General features: G+C 46.2%; 1 protein-coding gene across 3 annotated transcripts in view; it reads right to left on the bottom strand.

Moving 5' to 3' along the window:
* Positions 1-19,230, bottom strand: part of LOC134660127 (zinc finger protein 708-like) — a 290,810-nt gene that overhangs the window by 266,975 nt on the left and 4,605 nt on the right. The window contains exons 6-9 of one of the 3 annotated variants that reach the window (XM_063515835.1): positions 18,560-18,634; positions 17,447-17,576; positions 16,254-16,457; positions 14,419-14,687 (exon numbers count right to left, since the gene is read on the bottom strand). The exons of the other annotated variants lie outside the window; for them this stretch is intronic. Of the exons in view, the coding sequence (XP_063371905.1) occupies positions 14,457-14,687; positions 16,254-16,457; positions 17,447-17,576; positions 18,560-18,634 (640 nt within the window). The 3' untranslated portion in view covers positions 14,419-14,456. Of the gene's footprint in view, positions 1-14,418; positions 14,688-16,253; positions 16,458-17,446; positions 17,577-18,559; positions 18,635-19,230 lie in introns of those variants that run through there. 3 annotated transcript variants of the gene reach the window in all.

Raw genomic sequence — 19,230 nt, 5'->3', positions numbered from 1 at the left:
GCCGTAGAACCGCTGCCCCCAGTTCACCTTCCGTTACTTCCGGCGCCTCACTCACATCTGCGGCCCTCCCCCTGGGAGGTGTCATGGGCGGAGGTATGTGTTCGTCCCTCGTCGGGAACAGGGCACCGACCACCTGCTCGAGGAGCTGTGGCTGGAGACTTTGCGTTAGCGGGGGTGCCCAGGGGCGAAGCTTCCGCCTCACCATTTTATACGGCCTCCCCCACGGATCGTTATTTAGAGTCTCCAGCATCTCCTCCTCGGCTAAATCCTTCGCCCTGCCGATCGCTCTCTGCAGCAGCTTAACGGCCGCCGAGTATACAGCATATAGACGCTCCTCCTCTGGCACGTCTCGAATCCGCCGCCTCCTGCAGTGAGTGTACTGGCGTCTTGCAGCAACGCACGACTGGCGCAGCTGCGCAAGTTCCGCAGACCACCAGTACACTCCACGCCTTGGGGGAATTGGGCCGACCCGTGGCATAGCCGCGTCACACACCTCGACCATAGTACTCCCCATTCTCTCCGCCTCCGCGTCGACATCAACAGGGACTTCAGGGACTGATAGCCAAGCTTTTACCACAGCTGCCTCTATAAATATATCCCGGTCCAGGCGCTTGAGCGCCCAACGCGGGCCATCCCCTCGCAAGGGCCGATTCAGGCCATTCGGGTCGGCCGGAAGAGTGGAGACCTCGAACCGAATGTATCGGTGGTCAGATAAAGTCTCCACATCCTCCAGCACCTCCCAACCTCGAACACGGCGTGCCAGGGCAGCATTTGCGAAAGCGACGTCAACGATTGAGCCACCCTGTTGCCGCACGCACGTGTTTACCGACCCTCGGTTGAGAACAACCAGCCCAGTTGACACCGCCCACTCCTCCAACTCTGCTCCACGGGCGGTCGTTGCCGGAGATCCCCACGCCCTAGACTTAGCGTTGAGGTCTCCGGCCACGAGCACCATACCAGGACGGCTTCTACCGATCAGTGTCCCGATCTCGACCAGGAACGGTTCGAATTCGGCCAGCGTCCGGTTTGGCGAGAAATACGCCCCGATCAACATTGTGTCGCCAATCCAGGCCGCGACGTAACCGTGGCCCCTTTCTACTCTTTGTAGCGGCGGAGAATCAGCGGACGGATTGACGACTATAGCCGCTAGACCGTCCAAATCTCCGGCCCAATTATCTCTAGGTGGGACCGAATAAGGCTCAGCAACAATCCCAACTCCGATTTGCCATTCCGCCAGACTTTGTGCCAGCAGGTCCTGGGCTCTGGCGCTATGGTTTATATTCCCCTGTAGAAATCGGATAGCCATTATTAATCGAGAGCCATTCCCTCTGCCGCCTCATTACGGGCCACAGGTGTTTTTGTAGCCACCTGAGAAAACTGCGAGGAGACCCGGGGGCCATCACCAGCTTTCTTCCCCTTTCTCGGGCGTGATGTAGTGCACGCCTTGGAGCCAAGGACGTGACTTGCCGGCTTGCCCGCCGAATCGCACACGGCACAGTGGGGCGCCGCTGAGCACTGCGCCGCCTTGTGGTCAGGCTTCCCGCAACGGTAGCACAGTCCGCTACGGTCCACCTGCGCCTGACACTGCGCTTTCACATGCCCGCACTCCAGGCAGCGGAAGCAGCGCATTACTCTCGGCTCCAGCAGTTTGACCTGTGCCGAGGACCACCCCACCAGAAAACGACCGCCATCGGCCACCTTTTTTGCCGCTGTGACCGGGCAGCGCACCCACACGGTGCCGAGACCACTGTAGTCCAAACGAATCTCCCCGGTTTTCACCTGATCCGTAGCACATTCGCCTACTCGAGCAACGGCGGCAACTACCTCTTCTGGGGTTACAGAGTCGTCCAGGTTTGATAGACGCAGCTCTGCACACTTCGTCGGCCTGGTGACCCGGACTCCTTCCCCCAACTTCTCCGCCAGCACCTGCGCCAGCTTGTCTGCCTTCTCGCTGCTGGTCACTCCCGGCAACTCCAGGACCCGCGCACCAGTGGCTGCTCGTCGGAATTGCAAGGCCGATATGCCGAGTTCCACGAGATTCACTTTGGCCTTAGCATCGGCCAGCACCTTGGCATACGTCGCTCCACTTTTCTCCGCCTCTGGTTGCAGCGTCAGCACAACTGCTGCTGACCGTGGTGGGCGGAGATTACGTCCACCAGATTTAGGGCGAGTCTTGGCCTTCGCCTGAGGCTGCGGGTTCGACTTCGCAGCGGCCTTCTTTTTAGCCCTCTTGCTGACCACCTTGGTCCACTGCTGGTCCGAGGAAGCGGTTGCAGGGGCTAGTGGTTGGGGCTTTCTCGAAGCCGATGGACCAGCGTTGACGGCGGGTTGCAAGCCCTTCTTCTGTTTTGCCTTCCCGCCTTTGGGGCCCTCTTGTGCTGGAGAGGGAGGTGCAGGGGGTGCCTTCATATTGTCAGGAGCCACTGCCGGCGTCTTGTTTTTCTTTTTACCGCCACTGGTAGGCACCGAAACGGGCGCCATTTTCTCTCCCGCCTTCTTTTTGTCGGCCGCCAGTTGGGGACGCAAGTTTCTGGCGGGGAGTAACCTCCCTTCCACTTCCAGCGCATCAAAGCGGGCATTCATCATGGCGACTATGGTTGCCCGCTCAGATGATGGCTCCACTGGCTCCTGCGAAAGTGTAATCGGCTGCGTCTGCATCGGAGAGGGTACTCTCTCCGACTCACGCTGCCGTAGATCCGTCTTAATTTGGGCTAACTCCGCCCGCAACTCGGCTATCTCCGCTTGCTGTCGCTCGTTACACTTTTGAAGGCGTTGTACCTCGTCTGAGGACAGCAAGCGCGTCGCCAGAACCCCTATGGCATCAACGATCGCGTCCCCTGCCTCCTTGAGTTTCCTTTGGTAGGTTCCTTTTAGATTGCGGGAGCTCTTTGCTACGGCCTTTATTATTTCAACAGCGTCGGACGATTGTTGCACGAGAGCAGACGAAAGCTCCGTCTCGTTTGATGGATTTAACGGCCGCGACCGGATGGTCATTTTACTGACCTCCTCTTCGGCATTCAATCTTGATGCCTCGCGCAGCTCGGCATTGAGCCTCGCCTGTGCTGCCGCCTTGCTCATAAAGTCCGCCTTCTTCGCCGGCCTCGCAGCCGACGGCGACGCAGCGCCGTTCCGCATCTCTGTCTCTTCGCTTTCACTGCCGGACTTGCCGTCCTCGAGCTTTCGGCGCTTGCTACTCGAGTTCCAGAAGCGGCCCAACGACGGTGATCGTGACCGCGACCGCACATTGTACAGCGAGTCGTCCGATTCAGCCGATTTGTCATCGGCATCCTGGTCGATCTGAGTGAGTATCACCCTCGCCTTTGGGACCGGAGTCTGGCTCCTCAGCCCAGTCCGCGTTCCCCTTCTCCTTCCGTCGGCGCTCCGTGACTCACGCCCGTCGCCGACCGAAACATCGCCAGTTATATCATGGACTTGTGTGCCTTCCATCAGGGCGTCCACTTCCTCCGCCACACCATCGTTCAGTCCTATTGGACTTCTTGATGTCCCTTCTCCATCGTCTGTTGTCGTCGTTTGGTCCTGAGAAGGACCGTTTGTTAAATTTGTATTTGAATTTTCCATATAAATCCCACGAGTAGGGTGACTTAAGCTGCACAGCGGTCAGAGAACCCCAATAACCAAAGTGCCCCTTATACACTGCAGGGTCGGGCGGTACTGCAGGTTGGTACATTAGTGGCTGATGATCACCCCAGCCACTCCGGAGCTCCGGAGCACCCCGATATCATGGACCGCAATACCGGGGGTTGTGGTTTTTTAGTGTGGTTTTCTCCACTTGGGCCGGCCGGTAAAGGCAAGCCCCCTGGCTCCTAAAAGAGTAACAGGCTGGCCGACGGTGACCTGAGTCTGCCCCGCTACGCCTAGCACTAGGAGTAGTAGGGCCCGCCGCCCCTCCTCATCGCACCAACGCCCTCCGGTTCAGCATACTTCCCGTACTCCATTACGCCATAGATGGAGGTCTTTGGGATAGTGTCGGAACCCGGGCTAACGGGGAGTGGCGTAATACCCCGTGTGCTGGTTTGCTTCTTGTACCTCCTTCCCCTCAAGCCTGCCCGGTATGGGTGGCCCTATCCGGTATAGCCTCGGAGATCAGCAGGACACTAAATGCAAACCCACCAATTCCCTCTTCAAGTCGCATCTGAGGTGTCCTCTGCTTAGTCAGAGGAGCCCAGAGCAACACCTTCTCGGCCTCTACGGCCGTTTTCCCTTCCCCCCCTTGTCGAGTTATTAGCAGCACCGATAAGTGATCCTTCGTGAGAGATTCCTTACCGTTGCCCCCAGGGTACACCAGCCAGGACCCTACCCTTTCCTGTGGATCCACGAGAATTCAAAGGAATTGGTAGAGCCCTAACCATCGTGGAGGTTACCCGACCTAGCACCCCAACCCTTGCTGTACCTAGTGGAACTTAGGTTTGGTGCAACATAGGCACACTTTGTTTTGGTTAACCGACTTGTCGTCGTGTGCCTATGTGGCAGAGTTCCACTAGGTGGGTCGATGAACTTTTTTTCTAACTGCCTTTAAAAAAAAAAAAAAAAAAGGACGTTCTCAGTTTGACCCGTATGTATGTATGTACGTATGTATGTGTGTATGTTTGTTCGTGATTATCTCGCGTTTGGCTGAACCGATTTTGATGCGGTTTTCAGAAGAGTGTTTGTTACATTCTGGAGAAGGTTTTAGTGTACAGTACATGGATGGTTTGAAGAACCAATTGGACCCGGTAGGTGGCCATGCTATCGGTATACCTACCAACAAATTTTTGTTGCTGAAACCGATTTAGATAAAATAGTGGGAGTGGGAGTCGGACTCGGACTGAGACTGAGAATGGGAGTGGGAGTGGGAGCAATATACATACAAATCGTTTAGCACCAAAACGTCATATGTATTATGTTGTGTCGCGATTATCATCGAGTTAGGCCATCACCAACATTAGTAGGTAGTTACTAGCCCAAAACTAAACGGAGAGCCTAACAAACTAGTATTTTAGCCCAAAACCTAAAATAAATGAAGTACCTACCTATCACTAAAAAGTAAAAAATAAAATAAAATATATAAAAAATAATTAAAAAATTAAAAATAAACAAAAATAAAACCAAAATAAAATAACTTAATATATCTTTTTTTTTAAAAAGGGAACCGCCTTCAAAAAACTAACCCACTGAAAAGTACAAAATAATTATTATACGGCACCCCTTTACGTGTCCAGTCCCTATCCCGTCGTAAAGCCAAAAAGTAATTAATACCTAATAATAAGGAAAAAAAAAAAAAAAAAAAAAACCGCTGACACTGACAGACGTCCTTTTACATTTCTTTTCATAAATTATATTTTTACATGTGGGTTTTGCCCTAAAATACTGATAATTTACTCATGTGTGAACAGAGTTATTATTAAATTATGCGGACAACTGATATATTTCATTGTAAACACCTCGATCATGGTATCGCACCCGCATAACTACCGTGTTGACAGTTGTCATACACCACCGGCAAAACTAAGAAATGATTACAAGGAGTCGAGCTAAAGCTAAAGCGGTAACAACAAACGCACGCCCACCACCCCCGCCCGCCTCGTCCACTTCCTCGTCCGCATCGTCGTCAGGCGACGAGTTCGCAACGGCGCCTGACACAGACGGGTCCAGCGACGAGAGCGGGCCGCCGCCGCCGCCGCCACGACCACCTGCGCGACGAGGGCGGCCACCGCTGCCGGCACGCTTGGGGCCTGCGGGACATCCTGCCCCGCCCACGGCTCCCGCTGCCGGTGGTATAGTGCGACGCATGAGATGGACTCAACAAATGAACGAGAACGTCATGCGCGCCTATTATGGGGCTACAGAGGGGGGAACACAGCTATCCGCCTATCGTTCAAGAATACTGCCTCTGTTTCAGGCTCTTGAACCCACCATCACCGTGTCGGAGCAGCGATTATCGGATCAGGTGCGCGTCATTCAGCGGCTAAAGCGGTTGGATGACTCGACACTTGATCGGCTTCGCCTGGAGGCTCTCTCTGCTTGCGCGGCCTCCACCTCGGCGCAGGGCCCGCCCGCGACGTCGCCGGTTCCGGTGCCGACACCCGACCAGGCACCGGGGGCACCGCGGGTGGATCTCAACGCCGACGAGGAGGAGATCGCGCAGTGTGTGAGTAGTACAGCCAATGAGCAATTGAGGAGGACTCTGGATGAGGCGATTACGCAGTATCGCTCCACTCCCAACACTAGGCCACGATTACCACGTTTGCCTATGAATAGACGCAATCTAGCGCTAATGGGAGCCCTAAACGCTTTACTAGAGCCATAGTCATAGTCATAGTCATAGTCATTTATTCATAGAACAATATACATTGCGTTTGAATTACCATATCTACGGACTAGTAAAGATTTAGATGATACGCACGCGATCATGTATTGCGGAGCCATCGCGGCGTGCCGTGTTGCACGAGTCAAGCTTCCGGACTCTGAACGTGCACCTAGGACCGCCGGAGGTGCCCCCGCATGGCAAATACGGATCGAGCGACGTATCAGCTCTTTTAGGACTCTTATTGCAAAGCTGATCTGCTTTAGGGGGGGCAATAACCGCCCCCGAGTAATGCGCTTTGTGAATCAGGCGTTCGTGGGGACGGGTATTGAGCCCCGCGACTATATTGCCAATATCACGGAGCGCATCGACTTTCTTAAGCAGAAAGTCTATGCATGGGCAAACCGTATTCGCCGCTACAGAGAGCGTGTGGATCGTTTCCAGCAGAATCGTCTTTTCCAGAGTGACCAAAGGAAGGTGTACCGAAAGTGGGAGGAAACTAACCTTCGTGAGTCCGACACGCGGCCGCCGGATCCTACTGCCATGACTGACTTTTGGCGTAGCATCTGGTCGGTGCCTGTCGGACACACCGAGGGGAGTTGGATGAATGTTGTCGAGCGTGAATGCGAGTCCATTGAGCCTATGGGGGTAGTCACTATCACCCCCGATGACGTAAGTTGTGCCATCCGCACGACCCAGAACTGGAAAAGTCCTGGGCCGGATGGATTGCACAACTTCTGGCTAAAATGGTTCCGATGCTCGCACTCGTGCTTGGCAGCACAATTTCAACAAGCCCTTGAGCTTGGTTCTCTCCCACCTTCCTTAACAACTGGTGTCACCTTCCTGCTCTATAAGTCCGGTAGTACCACGGAAGCGAAGAACTACAGACCCATCACGTGCTTACCTACACTCTATAAGCTCCTTACATCCATTTTAAGGACAAAAATCAACGCGCACATTGTCGCTAACAATATTTTGGCCCCCGCTCAAAATGGATGTAGGGTTGGGTCCCGTGGTACTAAAGAGCTCCTCCTCATAGACATGACCATTTGCCAACAAATCCGGCGGAACAGGGAGGCCCTCTCAGCTGCTTGGATTGACTATAAGAAGGCCTATGATTCGGTGCCTCATTCATGGCTGGGGAGGGTCTTAGAGCTGTATAAAGTTGATGCAGCTTTGAGAGCCTTTCTAAGCGCGTGTATGAGGCAGTGGACCACAGTCCTTCGTCAACCAGGAGGCGGGGATGACCGCCCTGGCCCGCAGGATTTCATAAGGATTGAGCGAGGAATATTTCAGGGTGATAGTCTGAGTCCTCTATGGTTCTGCCTAGCTCTGAATCCCCTCAGCACCCTGCTGAAGGATTTGGGTCTAGGTTGCCGGCTTCGGAGAGAGGGTGAAGTCATTTCTCACCTTCTATACATGGATGACCTCAAATTATTTGCACCAAATAACCAAGACTTGAAGGAGCTACTGAAAACCACCGAAGTCTTCAGTAGTGCCATCAACATGGAGTTTGGTGTCGATAAATGTGCGGTTATGCATGCACAGCGGGGGAGGGTTGTAAATTCAACAAATTTACAACCTTCTGAAACAATGTCTTTCAGATCTATCTCTGAATCAGAAACCTATAAATACCTTGGTATGTCACAGTCGTTGGGTATTGAGGACGAGGGTATTAGACGGTCGGTGAAGGAGCGCTTTTTCAGTCGGCTCACAAAAGTTCTTAACAGTCTTTTGTCAGGAGGCAACAAAGTGCGCGCCTTCAACGCCTGGGTAATGCCCCTACTCACATACTCCTTTGGCATACTAAGGTGGACTCAGACCGAGCTGGATGCCCTGGATCGGAGGGTCCGGTCACTGCTCACCGCACATCGGATGCTACACCCACGCTCGTCAGTTATGAGATTGTACATCCCACGGAAATGTGGAGGCCGAGGCTTCCTAAACGCCAAGGATCTCCACAACCGCGAGGTGTACAATCTCAGGAATTATTTCCTTAACAACGAGTGTGGGATGCATCGTGATGTGGTGGCAGTAGACAGGAACCTGACGCCGCTCTCCTTGGCAAACGAGAACTGGCGCAAACCTGTGGTACTAAGTACTGCGGATCGCAAGGCGGCATGGGAGAGTAAGGTGCTACACGGGCGGTTCTACAAGGCCCTCACGGGACCCGATGTGGACCTGCTCGCGTCGGTGAACTGGCTACGATTCGGGGACCTCTTCGGAGAAACCGAGGGTTTTGCCTGTGCAATTGCGGACGAAGTAATGATGACGAACAACTATCGGAAATATATCCTGAAGGACGGTACGGTCGACATTTGTCGGGCATGCCGCCGTCCCGGAGAGTCACTCAGGCATATCATTTCCGGTTGTTCTCATCTTGCTAACGGCGAGTACTTGCACAGACATAATCTCGTAGCCAGGATTATTCACCAACAGCTTGCTCTTCTATACGGTCTTGTGGACCGCGAAGTACCGTACTACAAGTATTCACCTGTGCCAGTTCTTGAGAATGGTCGTGCCACGCTCTATTGGGATCGATCTATTATCACTGACAGGACCAGGGATGTTGCGAACATCCGCATCCGCATCCGCAACCGCGGAACTTCCGCATTATTTTCAACATCCGCATCTGCATCCGCATCCGCATAAAATCGATGCGGAGCTTATGCGGATGCGGATGTCGAACAAGTCGGTACAGGAATGTCTTAGCGGCGGCGTAAGTGCTAGGAAATTACGTCATTACCTATAACGAAATCGTCTAGATCCAGAAAAGTCGGCCAAGTTACTGTTTAGTAAATATAACGCACCTATATTCTTGCTCAAATACTAAACGTTTCGTTTTTTTTTAATGAAATAATACTAAAAATGTGATATTTGACGTTTTCTAAGTACCTAATCTTGACATCCGCATCCGCATCCGCATCCGCGGATGTGAGACTTTAAATATCCGCATCCGCATCCGCATCCGCGGATGTCAAAAAATCGGCATCCGCAACATCCCTGGACAGGACTATTGTAGCCAATAAGCCTGATATTGTGATAATAGATCGAGCGCAACGCCGGGCCGTGCTCGTTGACATTACCATCCCCCATGATGAGAATCTCGTGAAAGCCGAGAAGGACAAGTCCAGTAAGTACCTAGACTTGGCTCACGAGATAACCGCCATGTGGGATGTTGATTCGACGATCATTGTCCCGATAGTTGTTTCAGCGAACGGTCTAATAGCGAAGAGTCTCGACCAACATCTTGAGAGACTCTCGCTAGGTGGTTGGATCAAGGGCCAGATGCAGAAGGCGGTGATCTTGGACACGGCGCGGATAGTCCGCCGGTTCCTCTCTCTGCGGCCCTGACCACCGGTAGCTTGGGCCCTGCCCCGCTGCCGGCGGCATTCTAGGTTAGGTTTTTTATGATGTGTTTATATGTATTTTTTACTAGCTGTTGCCCGCGACTTCGTACGCGTGAATTTGTATATTGGCGGTTATAAATTCTACATTAGCTTAGAACATTATGCAGCAAAAGATAGCAGTAGGGACGGTTAATCATTTGTTAATTATTATACAACGCATGAGATTTGTCTTTCACAACCTGGCTACAAAGTTTCGAGCCCCTAACTGAATAAAATTGTTCTCGATAATCTCGATATAATCTCTCTCAACCCCCAGAAGATTTTCAAGTCCACTATTTAATTAAACCTACTACCTAACTACCTATTTACGGAGTTTGAAGTTCCTAGCTTTAAATAAAATTTGAACCCTCTACCAACTCTCAACCCCAAGAATTTTTAAAAACGCTGAAATTACTTTTCTTGTATTGTAATAATATGCCTTTATACAACGATTCAAGTCCCGCACTCGAATAAATATTTGGGTTCCATACAAATTTTCGACCCCCTTCACCACCTTGGGGGATGAATTATCAAAGACTCTGAAATTAGTTTTCTTTTCTCTTAATAAAATACCTTTTTACGAAGCTTCAAGTTCCTAGCTTTAAATAAAATTATAACCTATACAATCTTTCAAACCCCTTTTTAACCCTGTTATGGGATGAATTTTTAAAAACGCTGAAATAAGTTTTCTTGTGTTATAATACTATGGCGTTGTACAAAGATTTAAGTCTCGCACTCTCAAAAATATTTGATCTCCATACAAACTTTCAACCCCTTTTTCACCTCCTCGGAGGATGAATTATTATAAACGCTGAATAGGTTTTTTTGTTTTTTAATAAAATACCTTTTTACGAAGTTTCAAGTTCCTAGCTTTAAATAAAATTTGAACCCTATACAAACTTTCAACCCCTTTTGGACCCTTATAGGGTATGAATTTTTAAAAACGCTGAAATTACTTTTCTCGTATTCTAATAATATGTCATTATACAAAGATTCAAGTCCCTTACTTACAAAAAATATTGACCTCCATACAAACTTTCAACCCCTTTTTCACCACCTTGGGGGATGAATTTTCGAAAACGCTGAAATTAGTTTTCTTATTTTTTAATATAATACATTTTTACAAAGTTTCAAATTCCTAGCTTAAAATAAATCTTGAACCCCATACAACCTTTCATCCCCTTTTTAACCCTTTTAAGGGATGAATTTTTAAAAACGCTGAAATTACTTTTCTTGGGTTTTAATAATATGGCTTTATACAAAGACTCAAGTCCCGCACTCTCAATAATATTTGATCTCCGTACAAACTTTCAACCCCTTTTTCACCACCTCGGGGGATGAATTTTTAAAAACGCTGAAATTAGTTTTCTTGTTTTTTAATTTAATACCTTTTTGCAAAGTTTCAAGGTCCTAGCTTAAAATAAAATTTGCACCCCAAGACAAAGTTTCATCCCCTTTTTTACCCCCTTAGGGGTTGAATTTCCTAAAACGTCGCAATTACTTTTTTTTGTAATCGGTTATTATGCCTTTCTAAGAAGTTTCAAAGCATTTGTAATGGATTCAAACTTTCAACCCCTTTTTAACCCTGTTAGGGGATGAATTTTCAAAAACGCTGAAATTACTTTTCCTGTCTTATAATAATATACCCATATACAAAGTTTAAAGTCACACACTCACAAAAATATTTGATCTCCATACAAACTTTCAACCCCTTTTTCACCACCTTGGGGGATGAATTTTCGAAAACGCTGAAATTAGTTTTCTTGTTTTTTAATATAATACATTTTTACAAAGTTTCAAATTCCTAGCTTAAACTAAAACTTGAACCCCATACAACCTTTCATCCCCTTTTTAACCCCCTTAGGGGTTGAATTTTTCAAAATCGCTTCTTATCTCTTGTACACTTTATAAATGCAACCTAGTGTGCAAATTTCAACTTTCTAGCTTTTGTAGTTTCGGCTCTGCGTTGATGAATCAGTCAGTCAGTCAGTCAGTCAGGACACTTGCATTTATATATATAGATTGTTTTGTAAGTGTTTTTATATTTTACTTTTATATTCATATTATAAATAACCTAACGTAAGAGGAAAGATAAATAAAGGAAATTAATAATCATCCGGGTAATTACTTAGTTTTTGAAGGCGGTGCCAAACCAACAAAAACAGTCTATACTACCAATCAGAAAAAAATACGAGTACGTAGAATCTACAAGAACTAAATTAATGAGTAAACTAAGTATGTATTTATAATGCAAGTAAGTGCAGCGTTCTTCGTTGTCTAAAATATCGGTTCTCAAAAATTTTGGTTTGGCACCGACTTCAAAAACTAAGTAATTACCCGGATGATTATTAATTTTCTTATTATTAGGTATTCATTACTTTTTGGCTTTACGACGGGATAGGGACTGGACACGTAAAGGGGTGCCGTATAATAATTATTTTGTACTTTTCAGTGGGTTAGTTTTTTGAAGGCGGTTCCCTTTTTAAAAAAAAAGATATATTAAGTTATTTTATTTTGGTTTTATTTTTGTTTATTTTTAATTTTTTAATTATTTTTTATATATTTTATTTTTTAGTATTTGTTATTATAGCGGCAACAGAAATACATCATCTGTGAAAATTTGAACTGTCTAGCTATCACGGTTCGTGAGATACAGCCTGGTGACAGACGGACGGACGGACGGACAGCGGAGTCTTAGTAATAGGGTCCCGTTTTTACCCTTGGGTACGGAACCCTAAAAAATGAAGCAGTGAGTTCAGTCCTCCGCAGCTCGCTGAACACTGAGCGGACGGCCGCGCGTGCCCCGGATTGCATATATCATTGTTATTAAAAAAAAAAAGTTTCGAGTTCGATCAAAAATAAAATTACGCATCTTTAGAAGTAATTTGAATGTCTACAGAATACAGATACTGTGCGAAATAGTAAAAATAAAACCGGTCAAGTGCGAGTCGGACTCACTTAAATATTTATCAAGAGTTTTTGGGAAAAAAATGATTTTTGGTACAAGCTTTTATCGCTGATTGTACTTTTCTTACGACAGACAACTAATACTCATCGAGACAATTCTAAAAACCCCTAACACAATTAGATTGCGTTGTTTCATCACAGACTTCCTATGGCCACATCCTGTCTCCATCATCAGATCAGCTCGATGGTACCATAATATTGCATTGTCACCCGACTTACATGTGTATGCAAAGTTTCAGCTCAATCGGAAACCGGGAAGTGGATCAAATTTAACTTGCAAGCTTTGATTACAGACAACGGGACAGGTGAAAGTAAGTAAAAGCTTGTAAAAACTGCTTACATCGAGCGCTCGCTTGGTGGAGAAGCTCTTGGGGCACTGGCGACAGGCGTGGGGCTTCGCTGTCTTATGGTCCCTCTTGTGGTACCGCAGCGAGGTTCGACTCTGGCATAGAGAAAAAAATACATAGAGTGCTCACTCCATACATCAGTTTTAGTACCAAAAAGACTATTAGCATCTAGCATCGAGTAGCGGAACTATCAGTACTGCTACTTGACAATAGATGTAGCACCGACAGGAAAGTCTTATCTCAACAGCATAAGACTTTCCGGTCGGTGCTACATCTATTGTCAAGTAGCAGTACTGATAGTTCCGCTACTCGATGCTAGATGTCGACACTGAAATTAATAGTCTGAACTGATGTATGGAGTGAGCACTCTTGTCTTATTATATTTCTCTATGACTCTGGAACAATTCGAGAATACTAGTATGCAATTTTTTTCAGTACCTAAGTCTCTTCAAAAAAGTGTCTTCGTGTTACCTTACGAACGATTAGAAAACACATCATTTAAGATCCAAACTTAAAATAAATAATAAATAAATAAATAAAACTTTATTCAGAAAAACATAGTCATACATTTAACATTAGGTTAATAATATCTTATAAAGTAAGGCTAAAGTGACTTCTACCTGAACTAGGAAAATCCTGTATCTCAGGTTGAAAAAAAAATAAAAAATAAAAATACTTAAATAAATTACATAACGGCAAACTTATGAGTTAAATTTGTGTTCATTTAGGTAGGTATCAGTTTGATATGTTTACATTCTAGAATTATGGCTAAACTCTGCAAATTGACAGTTGTTATTTGTTGACATTGTATAAATAAAGTGTTTCCATGCACCCGTTGCTAGGGGATGTGCAAGACGAGTTGCGCAAAAAACGTAATGTAACGTTTGATTTTACTTTTCATAAATTTTCATACCCCGGGCTTATAATATGAAAGTCGATTCTTAAGGAGTAAACTCCAAAAATCACACCTCAACTGGAACAAAAGGATTTTTTTGGCATATTTTGAAACCTGCTTCGAAATATATAATAGAGAGAGAGAGAGCAGTACCGGTAGTATCCGTCCGCACTGCTCGCACACGAACTGCCCCGGCACTAGTGGCTCCCGGTGCAGGGTCCGTCTGCCGGCCGCGCTGAAGGGCTGGTTGAGTATGATAGAGAGAGCAGTACCGGTAGTATCCGTCCGCACTGCTCGCACACGAACTGCCCCGGCACTAGTGGCTCCCGGTGCAGGGTCCGTCTGCCGGCCGCGCTGAAGGGCTGGTTGAGTATGATAGAGAGAGCAGTACCGGTAGTATCCGTCCGCACTGCTCGCACACGAACTGCCCCGGCACTAGTGGCTCCCGGTGCAGGGTCCGTCTGCCGGCCGCGCTGAAGGGCTGGTTGAGTATGATAGAGAGAGCAGTACCGGTAGTATCCGTCCGCACTGCTCGCACACGAACTGCCCCGGCACTAGTGGCTCCCGGTGCAGGGTCCGTCTGCCGGCCGCGCTGAAGGGCTGGTTGAGTATGATAGAGAGAGCAGTACCGGTAGTATCCGTCCGCACTGCTCGCACACGAACTGCCCCGGCACTAGTGGCTCCCGGTGCAGGGTCCGTCTGCCGGCCGCGCTGTAGGGCTGGTTGAGATGCTTGCGACGGTGGTGGAGGTCGTACGCCGCTGCGCTTGCGAACGTTGCGTTGCACTGGCAACATTAAAATTATATTAGTATAGTCTGTCAAGCCATTTCCAAATGGTAATCGTCCCATAGAAAATAGTTATTTGTACAACAAGAAATCAAAGTTTGATATTTTGAGTCCCGTGCAAGCGAAAGATTCTATAATAGATTTACGAGCGTAGCGAGTAAATCTATTATAGAATCTTTCACTTGCCGGCAGACGGACCCTGTAAAAATGTATTCCTTCTTCATCACTTACCTCTATTCACTCATGTTTTCTTCAGATATGCCAACAATTAAATTTTCACCTCAGCATCTCGAACAAGGGTACTTTGCTACTTAAAAACAGTGAACAAAATCGCATTTTGCTCATTTTGTCTCACTCAGTGAGCAAAATGCGATTTTGCTCACTGTTTTTAAGTAGCAAAGTACCCTTGTTCGAGCTGCTGAGGTGAAAATTGAATTTTGCGCCTTTTTCTACTAACAAAGCTGGTGGACCGGCTATAAATGGTAAATTTAAGTTTTATTTGTGGTAGTACACGATAGGAGTGGCGTTCAAAGTTACCAAAAGCATAGAGAAATATAAGTAAAAGTAAGTGGTAACTCCAGACATCACTTTTCTTACCAAAACGCGAGTTATTTCGTAGTCGACATCTAGCGTCAAGTAGCGGACATTATCAGTGCTGCTACTCGACTCTAGATGTCACGTGTGTCGCGACTAACGAAAAGTGTATTATTCAACAATTATTTATAACTAATATTACAAGCAGAAGTTGAAAATAGAGTTCCGATTAATCCGGTTATAATATTAGCTGAAAATTGTTGAGCATTAGACTTTCCGTTCGTCGCGCCATCTATTGTCGAATAGCAGCACTGATAATTCTGCTACTTGACGCAAGATGTCGACTACGAAAATAATAGTAGTTTTGGTAACAAAGCTGATGTATGGAGTGAGCACTTATTTCTCTATGCCAAAAGTGACAAAAAAGTGGAATCACTACATAGTATAAAACAAAGTCGCTTTCCTGTCTGTCTGTCTGTATGCTTAGATCTTTAAAACTACGCGACGGATTTTGATGCTGTTTTTGAAGTGAAAACTTCTTTAGCGGCGCTGGGCACTTTTTGAGGTGGGGGAAAAATGATAAACTCGAGACAGCGTAAGGCGATCACGTGACCGTAAGGGGCGTAAGGTGGCCACTCATAATTATTTAGATGGCATTTAAATCAATAAAGAAAAACTCAATGTTATTTGACATTTATGTTGCGGACTTCTTTTCAAGACTCTTTACCTATGTTCAAATAATTTGGCGTTGTCATGGCAGTATGTAAATAAACATGTCAATGAAAAAGTGTGATCTTATTTGAGAATGATAATGATATATAATAAATAAATAGAATACCTCCGCTAAACGTATGTATCGTGTTACCGGGCGTCGGTAACATAGTGTGGTGAGTTTTCACTTCTATCGGCACTCCCGGAGTGCAACCGTTGTTGCTTGTTTTAATAGATAGAGTGATTCAAGAGGAAGGTTCATGTATAATTTGTTAACCCGTGCGAAGCCGGGGCGGGTCGTAGTATCATAAAATACTGACCTCCTCACACCGATGTGTCTCAGCCGAATGCATCTCCCCCACATGCTTGTGTAGTGCCTCCTCGCTCGCACAGTTCTCGCCGCACTGCTCGCACGGCCGCAGGTTTCTGTGCTCGCCGGCTGTGTCTGTGTGTCTGTTCAGCGCCGAGACACTTAGGAACGTGGCTGAACAAGTCTCACACTTGTACTGTTCCGGTATGATGCTCTAGAAAAAAAAATCAGCAAACATTCTACCAGGACTCGGACACCGTTTTATTTTTCAAACCGGTTTCGTTCATTCACACATGAACGAAAAAGATTTCGTTTCCGTTTGTCGTTACCGGTTAAGAGCCCATCAACGTGCACACTAGCGCCACTGCTAAATAATCGTGATTATTTAAATTTAAAGAAAGATATTTAAAAAAGGGGGCCGCTACGTACTGTATCTTGTATTAAAGTACCTTGTGAATATATCAAACTAGTTTCTATGTTGCTGGATTCGTCAATCTATGCGTCCAAAGTTAAAACGGCCGTTTTTGTTTTGAATTCATAGATTGACGAATCCAGCAACATAGAAACTAGTTTGATGTATTCAAAAGGTATCCTTTTTTTTAGGGTTCCGTACCCAAAGGGTAAAAACGGGACCCTATTACTAAGACTCCGCTGTCCGTCCGTCCGTCCGTCCGACCGTCCGTCCGTCCGTCCGTCCGTCTGTCACCAGGCTGTATCTCACGAACCGTGATAGCTAGACAGTTGAAATTTTCACAGATGATGTATTTCTGTTGCCGCTATAACAACAAATACTAAAAACAGAATAAAATAAAGATTTAAGTGGGGCTCCCATACAACAAACGTGATTTTTGTCCGAAGTTAAGCAACGTCGGGCGGGGTCAGTACTTGGATGGGTGACCGTTTTTTTTTTGCTTGTTTTGCTCTATTTTTTGTTGATGGTGCGGAACCCTCCGTGGGCGAGTCCGACTCGCACTTGGCCGGTTTTTGTTTAAATATCTGCCGTAAAATTTAAATAATCACGATTATTTAGCAGTGGCGCGTGTGCACGTTGGCTCTTAAAGATGTTCAAATGAGATAAGAGTACCTACGTTCGTCGTTCGTTTTGGTGGCGGGTGGCACTCGCCGCATGCCACATTCAGCGCGGGGTGCGCCAGACGCACGTGCGACAGATACGTCGACTGTGAGACACTCTGTATACTGTACCTTGGCGTGCATCCGCTTCTTGTGCATCTTGAGCCCCATCTGCCCCACGAAGGTTTCGCCGCACTCGTCGCACGCCACATTCAGCGCCGGGTGCGCCAGACGCACGTGTGATAAGTACGTCGAACTTTTACTAAAAGGAAATTATGTTTTAGTCTGTGTCGCTGAACATGTCAACACCTTACTCGTAATTGTCTGGAAGATAACGCTTTTTAACAATAAGACTAGTCATAAAGAAAATCCGTTGCAAAAAGGAATTTCGCCACTAACCTATCCGATTTCTTTTGCAGCTGCTTTATGATAATTCTCTCGACTTTAGTTTCACACTTCCAATAATTACTTGGCAACAATTCGCAAAAATACGTATTTCTGTATTATATCTAAAATGTACACTTAACTAAAGTAACGAGTTTACGCAATTTTTGATTTTACAGTTTTACAAAAGAATATATGTCAAGTTTTTTTTTACCCATCTTGTAGAGTGTAGTTAACTTAACTGTATAATTACATATACCCATATACCCAAGCATATTAAAAGAAACATTAAGTCCACCATTTGTACTTTATTTGATGTGCGTTAAAGTTAAAAATAAATAAAACACACGATTATAGGCCACACCACACCGGCTGCGTGTGCGTAGATGTGCACGTGCGCTAAAATGTTTGAGCCGTGCACGCACACGTCAAGCAAACGGTGCGCCGTCTCTCCTAAGGATATGTATATTACAACGCGCACATGCACGTCCACGTCTACGCACAGTCGCACACGCACCCGGTGTGTATAATAGACATAGACATAGACATAGAAATTTTTTATTTAACACCACATTGAAAAATGTTTACAGGCAATGCTACAAAATATTACAAGCCTTAGAATTAAACTTAAATAGGCACAAATTAATTTGTTTACATGTAGATATAAGTTTTTTTAAATTATGATGCTAAAAAGGAGCGAACCTCAGCATGTGTTGCAGCAGGCTTACCTACTACAACGCTGGTTTTCAGGCCGACCCTTCGTACAATACGAATTTGCTTGCTGTTTGTCGGAAACTCTACGGCTAAGACTATTTTAGTTTGTGTAGAAAATAATATAAGTATGTATAATAATGTCCTGACCTGAAGCTCTTCCCGCAGTGTTGACACTCGAAGGTCTTGCCTACGTGCATCTCGTGGTGTTGCTTTGCTTGATGCCTGCACAGACAAAGCGTCTTCAAATTGTATAACTATTGGGCTTCATTTTATTATAGAAACCCTATTTGTATTTTTGCCCCATGGATATGATAATACTTAAGTATTTTCTGTCATTTAAACTAGATGATATTATAAAATTATGCATGTTCCTATTATATTTAACCGTATAAAAGCGCGATCCCTGCTTATTAAATTTATTCAATAAATTCTTGTTGTTGATGACTGACTTGAATCAGGGCTCGGAACCGGTTTTTTTAAACGCCGAATTAGCGCAATATTTTTAATTTATTTTGCTTTTTACGTAGGACTGTATCATGTATTTAGGTAACAACTTCGTATTGGATTGTCCCATCAAAAATGAAATAATAAACCAAAGAACGTAATAATACCGTATTACCGTACCCATATTTTTTGTATGAAGAAAAAACCGATTCCGAGCCTTGACTTGAATAACCGAGTGCTGGAGACGGAGCTACACTCCTTAAAGAAAAATACTAGTCAATGCAGCTTCTAATGCGCGTGCAGTATGCTTCGTTTCGTGAAACACGCGGCGCATATTTCGCAAGCATATGGGCAAAACCATACACCTGAGAAGT

Source organism: Cydia amplana, chromosome 26, assembly GCF_948474715.1.
Source record: "Cydia amplana chromosome 26, ilCydAmpl1.1, whole genome shotgun sequence".
Lineage (NCBI taxonomy): Eukaryota > Metazoa > Arthropoda > Insecta > Lepidoptera > Tortricidae > Cydia > Cydia amplana.
This window is presented reverse-complemented; position numbering and strand designations above follow the sequence as displayed.